Source organism: Pezoporus wallicus, unplaced genomic scaffold (assembly GCF_028554395.1).
Source record: "Pezoporus wallicus isolate ANWC-B61680 ecotype Strahan unplaced genomic scaffold, APGP_CSIRO_Pwel_v1 scaffold_2696, whole genome shotgun sequence".
NCBI lineage: Eukaryota > Metazoa > Chordata > Aves > Psittaciformes > Psittacidae > Pezoporus > Pezoporus wallicus.
In genome coordinates this window covers 2,607,218-2,620,353 of record NW_026637439.1, presented here as the reverse complement: position 1 = coordinate 2,620,353, position 13,136 = coordinate 2,607,218, and the positions used below count along the sequence as shown (strand labels likewise).

The 13,136-nt window shown below is 40.8% G+C and overlaps 1 protein-coding gene across 1 annotated transcript in view; it reads right to left on the bottom strand.

The window, feature by feature from the left end:
• Nucleotides 1-8,088, bottom strand: part of LOC130597191 (interleukin-31 receptor subunit alpha-like) — a 28,876-nt gene extending 20,788 nt beyond the window's left edge. The window contains exons 1-4 of the mRNA XM_057405503.1: nucleotides 8,046-8,088; nucleotides 7,799-7,849; nucleotides 4,330-4,441; nucleotides 851-1,017 (exon numbers count right to left, since the gene is read on the bottom strand). Coding sequence (XP_057261486.1) covers nucleotides 851-1,017; nucleotides 4,330-4,441; nucleotides 7,799-7,849; nucleotides 8,046-8,088 — 373 coding nt within the window. The remainder of the gene's footprint in view (nucleotides 1-850; nucleotides 1,018-4,329; nucleotides 4,442-7,798; nucleotides 7,850-8,045) is intronic.
• Nucleotides 8,089-13,136: the final 5,048 nt, after the last annotated feature.

Below are 13,136 nucleotides of genomic sequence, written 5' to 3'. Positions count from 1 at the left end.
AAACAGGTGCTAACCTGAGTGAGTCTCAAAGGCAAAACAAAAATGCCAAGAGTACCTATATTTGTGGATTGTACAAAAAAATTTCCAGGACATCTTCCAATTTCAGCAACTGCTTTATCTATGCAATTTTAAGTGCAAATACATTTTTGTCTGCCTCCCTAATAAACACAAGGTGGCTAAAAGCCTCTGAGGAGGTCATAGGGATAATTTGGTTTGTACTGGTAGTTCTCTGTGGCAGTAAGGAGCACCTTTTTTTTCTTGGACCGTGATTTTTTGGGGAAGATTTGGAAAGCCCTCAAAGTTATCTCAGTGATCAGATACTGTAGGGAATCTTTAAATAAACATCTGAAGGACACAGTTGATAAGATTTACCTTTTTTTAATATCTCCCCTGCAGCACCATGTAATGGGTAACTGGTCTTCAAAAAGAGTTGAAATTTGAAAAGGTTTCTCAAAATGTTAATGCTCTACGACAAGGATTCCTTAAGTGCATGGTACCGAGTCAACCTGCTCTTCATAAACCAATAAAGATGTTCAGTAAACCATTAAAGAGAGCACAGGAAACTGGTTAAGTACTGTACACAAGTATCAGGATATATTTTCTGGCTATGACTATTTCCTAGTCTAGTAAATGGTTTAAAGTAAAACTCTTCTCCCATAAAAGCTGATAGACTTCAGCTATTGACTTCAGTAAAGATTTCTTCCAAGGAAGCCAAACTTCAGCTTAGCTCTCTGGACCCATAAAAATAACAACTGCATACTGGGAGTTACAATTTTGGAAATAATCTATGAAAATGCTGCTAGTGCTTCAGGTTGGGTCTGCAGTGACACAATTCATGAAGCCGCTGTACCTGCTTTGCTCGGTGTAACTGAGATCTTCTTTCCTTTCACACAGCTGTCATGGGCATAATTGACTGCTATCCAGATTGATGCAGATCGCTTCATGTAGAGATTCTTTCGTTCTATCATGATGGAAGATGATGACGTGTTTCGTTGAAAAAGTTTTGGTATTCTGTCCCTTTGGAGAAAAGGAAGCAGAATGTAAAACAAACATTTTATTGGACTAAATTTACTCATTCCTGCCTCAGAACACAATTTTACAGCAATTAATAGTTTTCCAGGTACCTATACACAAAGTTCAGTATCTTGAAATCTTGCAGGTGTGGCCTGAGCAGCTTGAAACAGCAAATGTAATTCCAGTACCCTAGTATATCTAGCGAATTTGCACCTGCAAGTCTTCATTGCATGGTGTTAAATTCCTGAAACTTGCAAGGCACAGCATGATATAAGACAAAATCTGTTTGGCCTTCTTTTGTACTTACAGTGATATGTAAAGGAGGTATAAAATTAGGTTAGATATTGTTTATAAAGTGTACCTGCCACCTACCATAGGGGCACCTAAAATTCCCCTTGAACAGCAGAATTTCCCAGCTAACTGACTTTAAATTACCAGAAAGGTATGAAAAATTTCTTGCAAGTTATATGCTTGCCTTCTGACTCTGTTCCTTCAAAACATCAGAGTTTGACACATGTATTTAAATGACACCTCAGTTCCTCAGCATTGTAGACTTTTGGTATACCTAATGCACACAGCACAGGAAGTGCAAGAGGTTTATGTCCTCACACAGGAGGTTGTTGCTGTTCTGACTAGGTTTCCTTCCCCATCTCTCTCTCATTTACTCTCTGCCACACAAAATACAGGTTTTTTTTAAGGTTAAAGTTGTGCCAGTTCAATGTTCTTAAAGAAATGTATGAATCCCCTACCTACATATTTCATGTATTAAATGTGCTGATCATGATACAATATTTAATAACTGAACAATACTACTTGAAGGTTTCCCTGTCTTCTGCTTCAGTCTAGCTGTGAATCAGCCATTAATATTTCAAAGCGTGACTTCGAATGCTTGGTTGGAACTTTTCTGTGGGAGTATTTTTCTTTAATCCTTTTCTTCCTGACAACTAAATCATACGGAGCAAGGATAAGGAACAATTTCAATGTCAGGCTGATGTTACCTGCAGAAAGGGGTGATGTCCTCTTCTAGGCAAGCAAAAGCCCTTTCAACCTTTTTTTTTTGTTTTTCTCTTATCCAAGTAAGGGGTGAAAGGAAGTTTTTCTTTAAGACAACTGTGTTGAAGTGTTGGAGACTGAAGTTCAAGACCTACTTCCGGGTTGGGAAAATCAACCTCTCTATAAGGCAATTGCCTCCCTGCTCTCCTACCCACCTCCTCTTTCACTCATTCTTCTGCCTTCTCTGCTCATAACACCAACCCTGCAGCCTAGGAACAGTACAGTCTGATTTTGGCTGAGGACTCTTACCAGCAACTAGCTTATAAATACTTAGGCTGATAATATCTCTACAGAAGCAGAGCTGTTTCACAGGTGCTTCTCCCCTTTGAAGAAATCAGGACACCTGAAAGCCCCAGGAGGCAAGACAGCAAAAGCAGTGGGATTTGGTGCTTATTGCAGCTTGGCCCCTGATGCTATCTCCAGTGGGAAAATACTGAAGGTCATGGAGGGAACTAACCTCAGCCCTGAGTTGATTGCTTTGCTCCTCTGCAATGTGCAGAAGATCACTCTCGTGAATTTCCCAGTGTAGTGACAATGCTTCTAATCACAGATCTTATTTAAATGCAGAGTGATGGGTTATGTGGCAAAATAATTGGCAATGAGTATCAGAATCTGCCAACGTCATACAATGTGGTACTCTGTGTACCCCATGATATGGTCTCACCGTAAAGATCATCTCATCTGATCTTAGTTCTCTATTTCTAAACATACCTTGATCTTATGAGAGATCCTAAATACGTACCAAAAAATGAGGAAAATCCACTTTGTAATGCAGGTACTGAGACAGAAATCTGCTTACTTTTATTTAACAAACAAATGGACAAGTATTAATTTAATCTGCCCATTTTACTTGGCTTTTTTGTTGTAGATTTCTCAAAGAAGGTAATCAGTTTAAGATTAAGCCTACAAGTTCATTCCACCCATTAAACCAGTACTAGATAACTCAGAATTGCAAGAAAATACTTTAAAATCTGTTATTCTTATGTGCCACATCTGACATCTCCTTGGATACATGGTATAACACAATATATATAGTATAATAAAAACCAGCTTAGTTTTGTTTTTTGTGTGTTTTACATGCATTAGTGTTGAATATTCAATGCAAGTCAATAGATGCAAATGAGAGAAATTGATTAAAGTGCTGTTTGGCAATAGTGTTTCAAACAATGTGTCCGAATAATGGAAAGATGTATAAATGACTCTTTGTAATGCCTTTGCCTGTCAAGATTTTGGTACTGGGGGGACTACGGCGTGGCTCCTGTGAGAACCTGCTAGAAGCCTCCCCTGCATCCAGCAGAGCCGATGCCAGCCAGCTCCAGGATGCGCCCGCTGCTGGCCAACGCTGATCCCACCAGCAATGGTAGCGGGAGCAGAGCTTCCCCTGCAGCCCATGGTGCAGGTCGTGGTGAGGTAGCCGTGCCCCTACAGCCCATGGGGGACCTCACACCGGAGCAGGGGTGTAACCCCATGAGAAGCCTGCACTGGAGCAGGCTTCTGGAAGGACCTGTGGCCCCATGGAGAGAGGAGCCAGCACTGGAGCAGGTTTGCTGCAGAACTTGTGACCACACAGGGGGGCCACATTGGAGCAGTTTGCTCCTGAAGGACTGCACTCATGGAAGGGACCCACACTAGAGCAGTTCATGAAGAACTGCAGCCTGTGTGAAGGACTCACACTGAAGTTCATGGAGGATTGTCTCTCGTGGGAAGGATCCCACGCTGGAACAGGAGATGAGTGTGAGCAGAAAGAAGTAGCAGAGACAGCATATGATAAGCTTAGTACAACCAACATTCCTATCCCCTTGTGCCGCTGGGGAGGGGAGAAGACAGAGAAATAAGGAGTGAAATTGAACCGAGAAGAAAGGAGGGGTGGAGAGAAGGTGTTTTGATGTTTGGTTTTATTTCTTATTATCCTACTCTGATTTGATTGGTAATAAATTAGATCACTTTCTCCAAGTTGAGGCCGTTTTGACCAGGAAAATCTTGATCCACAAGCTTTTTGTTATATTTTCTTTCCCTTGCCCAGCTAAGGAGGGGGAGTGACAGACCAGCTTTTGTAGGCATCTGATGTGTAGCCAGGGTCAACCCACCATACTCTTACCAAATCAATATGTACTGATAAAATGTGAAGACAGATTTTGACCAGTATTGTATAACAACTTACAATGTGATGAAATATGTTGGAGCAAAGATCTAGCAAGCAGAAATCATTCTGAATAGCAATGTAACAGCTTTTCGTTTTCTGAAACGACTTTTTAGTCTTACCATTTTAAGAAGATGGTATAATTAATTGTATTCGGAGCACTGGGTACTGGCAGCCAGGTACAGGTTAGATCCTCACTTAATTCTTTGTAGCATACCAACTCATTGTCCCAATCTGCAAGATGAAAATACGAAGACTAGAAAAGTCCCATCACAGGCAACTGCTTACCATTAATCAGTGCAAGGTGATTTGAAGCAAACCCAAATACAAAGCGGGCTATACCCTTCTATGCAACAAAATAAGAACTAGCTATGTGAGTCCTTATACCATGTTTACTCTCAGGCAAGTAGCTCACTAATGTTGAGAACAAGGCACAGAGACATTTAGGAAGATTATTATCAGTCCTAAAGTTTCCAAGTAAAACCTAGTTTTCCTGCATAAAGATAGAAAGGGATAATTCTTCATGTGTGTTATGATGCCATTACCAGCTGTTATGCACCCAACAACATAGTGCTGAAATGCTTGTTGTGGTGTTTCCTCCAGCTTTGCTATGGTTACGTATTTGAACTGTACTTCTCTCCTATGATAGTGACATATTGCTTGCTGCTTGCTTCTGAACTTTATAAAGCTTAATTTTTTTTTTTCCTTTTTTCAGTTCTTAACAAAATATCTGTTATACTGCTGAAAACACTATCACATTTTTTGGCACAAAAACGCAGAAATAAATTGCATGTATTAAAGGAATCGTCAGAGCTTTTGGCATTCTGCTTCAAGGAAAGTTATTGCAAAGTAATCTTGAACCAGATGACAAAATTACTGTGAACATCTGCTGTAAGAGACCTCAGATTTTTATCTCCCATCTTTGCTCTGGTTTCACACTGTTCTCATCTGACACACAGTGCCTGTCATGACACTATGTTTCTGGAAATGCTCAAATGCTTGCTGAAATCTGTACAAAGGTTTGGCTTGTGGTGGGTTACTCTGGGTCTGGGGAGCAAGCCCCTTCTCTGGAGGAGTTGCTGTGACCTGGGAACCCTGGAGAACAGAACCAGGAGCATCTGCCTTGCCTGGAAGTCACTGTTCACCTGCAAGAGCATAAACTGGGATTGGCTCTGCTTGAGCAGCTTACTGAATGTTAAACACAAATTTATAGACATTTCTGAAAGTATAGGCCAGAACTGCCTCACTTCTTTTGTGAAGCATCTTAAAAATTAATTCCGTGCAACTGAGTTGGGGGACAAAAAGGAGTGAAGGACTGCATTTTAGTAACACCAAGGGCCAATGTGATGTTTCAGAAATTTTCAGCTGTCAAGAATTGCTTTGGAATTTCTTGCAAAGCATTATATACTGCAGCGTAGGGCTAATTCTCAACAGTAGAACCAACTGGCTAGGTTCCAAAATCACTCCAAACCCATCAGTCATCTCTATCCAGAGTTCAGAATAATGCACTATTGCTGGAAAAAAACAATATGTCTCTTACACTACCAGCTTCATAAAGATCACATTATAAAGTAGTAGTAGCATAAGTTTATATACAAAATGATTTGTGCTTAATTTTTTGAAAGAAAAATATGGGAGTTTTATGCAACTGAACATACACATTTTTCAGCTGAAGGAAAGCAAAACACTGATGACATTCTTAAAGGAACTGATTTTTGGTCTTTAGCGGTTAAGCTTATTTCTGTTTCAAAAATCTCTTATCAGTAACAGTAATGATAAAATATGACTGTTATGCTTTTGCTCTACACCTTACTGTCTGAACTGTTAGTTCAGAAGAATCAGCTATGATGTCTTAAAGTACCACCCACACCTTTACAAAAAGACCCTGTTTTTTTTTCTCTTCAGAAAAGTAGATAGGGATCTCAACAGGTACGGGATACTTAAGGTGATAAAAATGAATTTTTCTTGATAAGTAGACTCACATGTCCTTTGTTTCTCTTAGGCTTCATGAGTTGCCAATAGACCTGTCAATTTTGACTAAGAAATATTTTGCTACTGAGTAAGTAACTATGCATATCTCTGAAGTTGGTGTCACAGCATAGTTATGGCTATGAAATAAAATTTCATTCCTCCTCTTTTCCACAGTCAGAGCATCCCCAGTATTCTTTTCATCATTCAAATAGCAGCTGTCTATTTAAAAGTTTATTTGGACAAAAAAGAGTGTCAGATGAGTACAGCTCAGACTTTAGTACTCTCACTCTATGTCACTTCCTCTCTCGTACTAAAAGAAATGTGCTGTTCTAATAAAGCTATGCTGCATCAGTTTAGATGTGTGCAACTTTCTTTCAGGAAGGTGGAGATCAGTTTTTCCTTGTTTCTACAGCAATGTGAATAATTATTGAATTCTTTGCTTTCCTACCCTGATGACCAGCCACATCTTGGCTGTCTCACCCATAGACATAGTGCTCTAAAAACTGGGGAAAGTGGCAACTGCTCTCATATTCTTCTGTTTTACTCTGGATTAAGCCTTTCATTTATTTTGTGTTTCTTTTTTTGTTCTTCTTCTCTAAAATAAACACCTGAAAATAAATGCTTTTTGGAACTGCTGTAATACTTTATGCCAATATATTCGTAACATACTGCTTCCAAAACTACTTGAAATAACAGTTTTCGAGAGAATAACAAGAAGGAAATATTTTGACTCTTCCACTAAATTTCTACTAACTTCTTCCTCAAATAATTTCTATTAACTGAGATCCAAATGGTTACCACAGTGTTGCAGACATCTGCTTACAGAACAAGGGGGGTTGTATTTTCCCTCATGCTCCCAGTCTTCCAAAAAACCTCTGGCTTTCTCTATGAGATGATGGTGTTAGAACAGACAAAGATAAAAATAAGATTCTATATATGGAAATAGTGTGTAAGCTCAACTAACACGTTGATGCACTACCCTACTGCCAATATACTAAATTCTCTGTTACTTTCTCCAGATGAACATACTGAATGCTACACACTTTGTTTTCACTTGTTCTATTTGTGGGAGTTAGTCCATGTGCATATTCAGTTCTGTCCTAGTGCTTTTTTTTTGTTTGTTTTATTATGCTGCTTCCACTTAAAGAACATGTCTATTATTAGTACTTCCCAGACTAAGAACGGTACTAGTCCTGTATCATGACTGTGCTCCAAGAGCTATGCGAAGAAAGAAAAAACTTGTTCTCTGTTCTAAAGACATCTCAATCAGTTTCTTTTTCTTTAGAAAAGAATAATAACATCCACTGAAATGCATTGGGCTGGCCCTTTTTGCCATTAACAGTAATGTATCAGTTAAATGTAAGGCATCGACAATTATCACACATAAACATTACACTGCACTGTCTTTTGAAACTGCTGTTGCTTTTGAGACTAACTGTTTCAAGACAGTGTGAGGTGGTCCCAGCTCCATCTCAACAGGCAGGGTCCCTGGTGGCTGCACACAAGGGTGCTGGTGCCATCCCTTTGCCCCTTGATCAGTCCATCCAGCAGGGTCCCCATTCAACAGTGATGTTCATCTGTGCAATTAAGTAAGATATTATTTGAGAAGTATTTACCCACCTGGGAGCTGCTGGCAGAATGGGAAACCCTGGGTCATAGAGCTGCAGGAATCTGAGAAATAAAAAGCTATTGTTCAACAAGATAACGGCAACAGAGATAGCAAAATAAATGTTACTGGCTGTTGTTTCTCCCACCTACAGAAATTAATTCAGTCATGATTTTGGCTATACAGCCTTGTCTTTGAGTGACATTAAGAATTTTTACTATTTATAAACATTAGCAAGTTATGCAGCACATAAAAGCTTACCTGTTGCAAATAAAAAGATAGCAGCAAGCAGAGAGTTGTTCATCTTCTCTGTGAAGAAGCATAATGATTACAATCAACATTACAGTCTTCAGTCTGTTTTTCACACTTCCTCTTCAGACTTCCTATTTATTCATCTCCCTATACTGTTACTGGCTGAACACAAGTAATGGGTTTATTAATGACAATGTGAGAGACACTTGACCTCTAAGTTATTAATTATACTTATGAAATCCCAACAACCCCTTGGAGAAAAAGAAACTTTCCCCCTTGGTGTTTGTGGAAAGTCACAGATTTTAACAGTGTCTGAGGTATCAGTGGTGCAATTGAATTACATATATGGGTATTATATATGAATAATATGAATTAATATGAAATAATATGAATTAAGCTTATACAGGTACTTCAAAATCCTTTGAAAATCCTAGCCTAAATGTCAATGCTGTAATCAGTTGATATCAGCAAAAAGTAAACTTGGCTAGGGGTGTTAAAGATAACAGGAAGGGATTCTTTAGGTACATTGCAAATAAAAGACAGAGTAGGGGAAAACATGGGCCCTCTCCGGAAGCTATTAGCAGAACTGGCTACCCTGGATTTGGAGAAGGCTGAGGTTCTGAATGACTTCTTTGCCTCAGTCTTCACTGGCAAATGCTCTGACCACGTCACCCAAGTCTTGGAAGGCAGACTCAGGGACTGTGAGAATGAAGACTTAGGCCCAGTCTGGGAGAGGATCTGGTTCAAGACCATCTTAAGAACCTGAATGTGTGCAAGTCCATGCGACCTGATGAAATCCATCCGTGGATCTTGAAGGAGCTGGCAAATGAAGTTGCTAAGCCATTGTCCATTATATTTGAAAAATCATGGCAGTCAGGTGAAGTTCCCAATGACTGGAAAAAGGGAAATATAACCCCCATTTTCAAGAAGGTGAAAACGGATTACCCAGGGAACTACAGACCAGTCAGTCTCACCTCTGTGCCTGGCAAAATCTTGGAGCAGATTCTCCTGGAAGGCATGCTAAGGCACATGAAAAAAACCAAGGTGCTTGGTGACAGCCAGCATGGCTTCACTAAGGGGAAATCCTGTCTGACTGATTTGGTGACCTTCTATGATGGGGCTATGGAACTGATGGACAGGGGTAGAGCACTCAACATCATCTACCTGGACTTGTGCAAAGCATTCGACACTGTCCCACATGACATCCTTGTCTCTAAATTGGAGAGACATCAATTTGATAGATGGACCACTCAGTGGATAAAGAACTGGCTGGATGGCCACACACAGGGAGTTGTCAATGGCTCAGTGTCCAGCTGGAGACCAGTAACGAGTGGTGTCCCTCAGGGATCGGTGTTGGGACCGGTCTTGTTCAACATCTTTGTTGCTGACATGGACAGTGGGATTGAGTGCGCCCTCAGCAAGTTTGCCGATGACACCAAGCTGTGTGGTTCGGTTGATACGCTGGAGGGAAGGAATGCCATCCAGAGGGACCTTGACACGCTTGTGAGGTGGGCTGATGCCAACCTTATGAAGTTTAACCATGCCAAGTGCAAGGTCCTACACCTGGGTCAGAGCAATCCCAGGCACAGCTACAGGTTGGGCAGAGAAGAGATTGAGAGCAGCCCTGTGGAGAAGGACTTGGGGGTGTTGGTTGATGAGAAAATGAACATGAGCCAGCTGCCTTCACTGTGCACTCACAGCCCAGAAAGCCAACCATATCCTGCGCTGTGTCGAAAGGAGTGTGACCAGCAGGTCGAAGGAGGTGATCCTGCCCCTCTGCTCTGCTCTCCCCTGGAGTATTGTGTGCAGTTCTGGTGTCCTCAACATAAAAAGGACATGGAACTGTTGGAACAAGTCCAGAGAAGGGCAAAGAGGATGATCAGGGGACTGGAGCACCTCCTGTATGAAGACAGGCTGAGGAAGTTGGGGCTGTTCAGCCTGGAGAAGAGAAGGCTGCGTGGAGACCTCATAGCAGCCTTCCAGTATCTGAAGGGGGGATTTAGGGATGCTGGGGAGGGACTCTTCATTAGGAACTGTGTGGCAGCACAAGGGGTAACAGGTTCAAACTTAAACAGGGGAAGTTTATATTGGGTATAAGGAAGAAATTCTTTACGGTGAGGGTGGTGAGGCACTGGAATAGGTTGCCCAGGGAGGTTGTGAATGCTCCATCCCCGGCGGTGTTCAAGGCCAGGTTGTACAGAGCCTTGGGTGGCATAGTTTAGTGTGGGGTGTCCCTGCCCATGGCATGGAGGGTTGGAACTAGATGATCTTAAGGTCCTTTCCAACCCTAACTATTCTATGATTCTGATTCTGTAAGTCAAGATGTTTGACATATGAATGGTTGGATACTGTAGAAATGATAGCAGCAGAAGATCATGCCAGTCTTCACTTTCTGACTTTTTTTCCCATTCAGTGTATTTTCAGGACTGGAAAGATGCTGTATATCTACATTGTTGGTACCAACACTGGAAGCCCTAACGTAGACAAAAATCACCATAGCTGTAAATCCAGTGTGATTATAAACCTTGCATCCATGAAATCTGGTCAGAGACTGTTTAAAATTACTCTGGACACAGAAGCCACCAGAGCCACAACAGCTGCTGCTGCTGAAACAGTAAAGGGAAATTTTCAGAAAATTTCACTACTGTGGGAAATTCCCCCTGGGTTTAGATAGCTGCAATCAGAGACTATCTGGTGATAGGCAAATTATTAACTTATCTTGGCAACTCTGGTATATGTCAAGTTGAATATTGAATATATGTATATGTAAAAATCTGTTTAAAATGAATCAGTTAAGGAGAGTTATGGGCATACTTCTGAGCCTGGTCTACAGTAAGAGTGGGTGACTAATACATCAGCTATATCTTATCAGATTTTCTGAAGAGCACAATTATGAAATGCAAGAGAACAAGGAACTTGCGTGGAGACCTCATAGCAGCCTTCCAGTATCTGAAAGGGGCCTTTAAGGATGCTGGGGAGGGACTCTTCATCAGGGGCTGTAGTGGCAGGACAAGAGGTAACAGGTTCAAACTTAAACAGGGGAAGTTTAGATTGGATATAAGGAGGAAGTTCTTTATTGTGAGGGTGGTGAGGCACTGGAATGGGTTGCCCAGGGAGGTTGTGAATGCTCCATCCCTGGCGGTATTCAAGACCAGGTTGGGCAGATGCTTGGGTGGCCTCGTTTTGTGTGAGGTGTCTTTGCCCACGGCAGGGGGGTTGGAACTAGATGATCTTAAGGTCATTTCCAACCCAAACCATCCTATGATTCTATGATTCTATGTAACTGAGTGACCCAAAAGCCAGCCTTGCTAATGCTTCCCACAAAGAACAGCCAAGAGGATAGTGTTAATTTATGAGCAGTAAGGAAAAACTGACAAGAAGAAAAAAAAAAAAAAGGAAGTCATATGTGAGAGAGATTTTGACTGTGAGGGTTGAAGAGTTAGAGACTCAGAGTAGCACAGAATTCAAGAGATGGAGAAAACTACATCACATCTATGTATTGGTTTGATGTGATCAGGATAATCACATTTAAAATAACCTATCCCAAGCAAAAAACATCTAAATATTTCAACGCTAGAGCAGAAACTGGATTCAGCCTGCATAGTATTAAGAGAGAGCATACCGGAGAGAAATAAACCTAATAAGGCAAGTCCATATCATCTTTGCTGGAGCTCTAGGTCTCTGTATGAATATTACTGTCATTTAAATTAGAAAGTCTATTGTAACAAATACAGAAAATACATTGCCAATCAAAACAGCAGAGGAGATGATAGAATCTTGAAAACTAGAATGTATCATAGGGGTAAGAAACTTTTTTAATTATATCTCAGCTATCAAGTTGCTGTAGTAACCTTTTAATGTATAACAAAAACTGGAATATTATTTTTGAGGTAACTTTTGAATAAAAACACTTTTTCAGAAGTTTAGTATTTCAGGTCTTTCACCTCTATGGACATGTATCAGAGTTGTAAATGCTGTAAATTTCCTGCTATTCTGGTGAGGCTAAACTGTGCCATCTTCTGTGATGTGCTCGAAAGTGCAGAATAACTGGAGGATACCACCAACTTCACTTAATTTTTGATATAAATGGTTTTTCAGTCCCAGGTTTATGTATTGCTCCAGATGTAGTTTTCTCTAAATGCTTTTCCTTGCCACTTGCTTATTTAAGTTCTGCGGTAAAAGACATGGGGGCTCTTGGTCTCTCCAAAATGCAGTCTTGAAATAAATGAACTTTTCTATTTAGACTGGATTACACCATGTAAATTAATAGAAAACCTGCAGTGTCCTTCTCTGTTTCCTGCTCCAAGTTTAAGTGTTAACTGTTACGCTTCGAAGAAGAATAACCTCAGAAGACAGGTGAACGCAGGGATTAACATGCTGTCATCTCCCTTGTCCTGTTCCATCCCTGTGGAGCTCCACCTCTTGTAGCTTTGCACATCGCACGAGGACTGGTCAGGCTGTGAGCTTGTGAGTGCACTTATTGCAGGTGACCTTTGAGCCCACGAATGTTAATGAACCAGAAAGAGTCTCAGATCTTGTTTGCTCAGAGTCCTAAATATATCCCAAGAAAGTCTGGATTATGTGCAACCAGTACTCTTGTTAAAGTGCAGTCAGAACTCAGTGGGCAGCAGAAGCAGAATGTAAACTGCAGAGGTATCACATCAGGAGAGGAATACTGCATTTCTGTGTGACATCTTACCTGGTCTGAAGTGCTAATTAGTGAGGTTGCATTTTTGTTAGCTCGCTCTTTCTGTGGTGAAAAGTCCAGTTCCAGTTGACTACAGTTGATCTGTTTCAGGCATATTGTAAGACATTCAATATTGTAGCAAATTCAAATTAAATTTTGGCCTATTAGTAGCACATTCTGAAGTCCTGCATCTTTCCTTGTGGATTTACAGTTGAGCTGCAATACTTTTCACAAGTCTCTTCTGCTGTAACAGCTTCCGATAAGCAGACCTCCAGCTTTGTAAATGATCTAACAGATACTTGCAGAGTGGTTTTTTGCTAGAGAAGTACATGAGTATCTAATTCAAAGAGCAATTTTCATATGGCCTTTTGGGAAAATAAAAAAATCCCACTCAGCCCTCGGCCACACCCCTG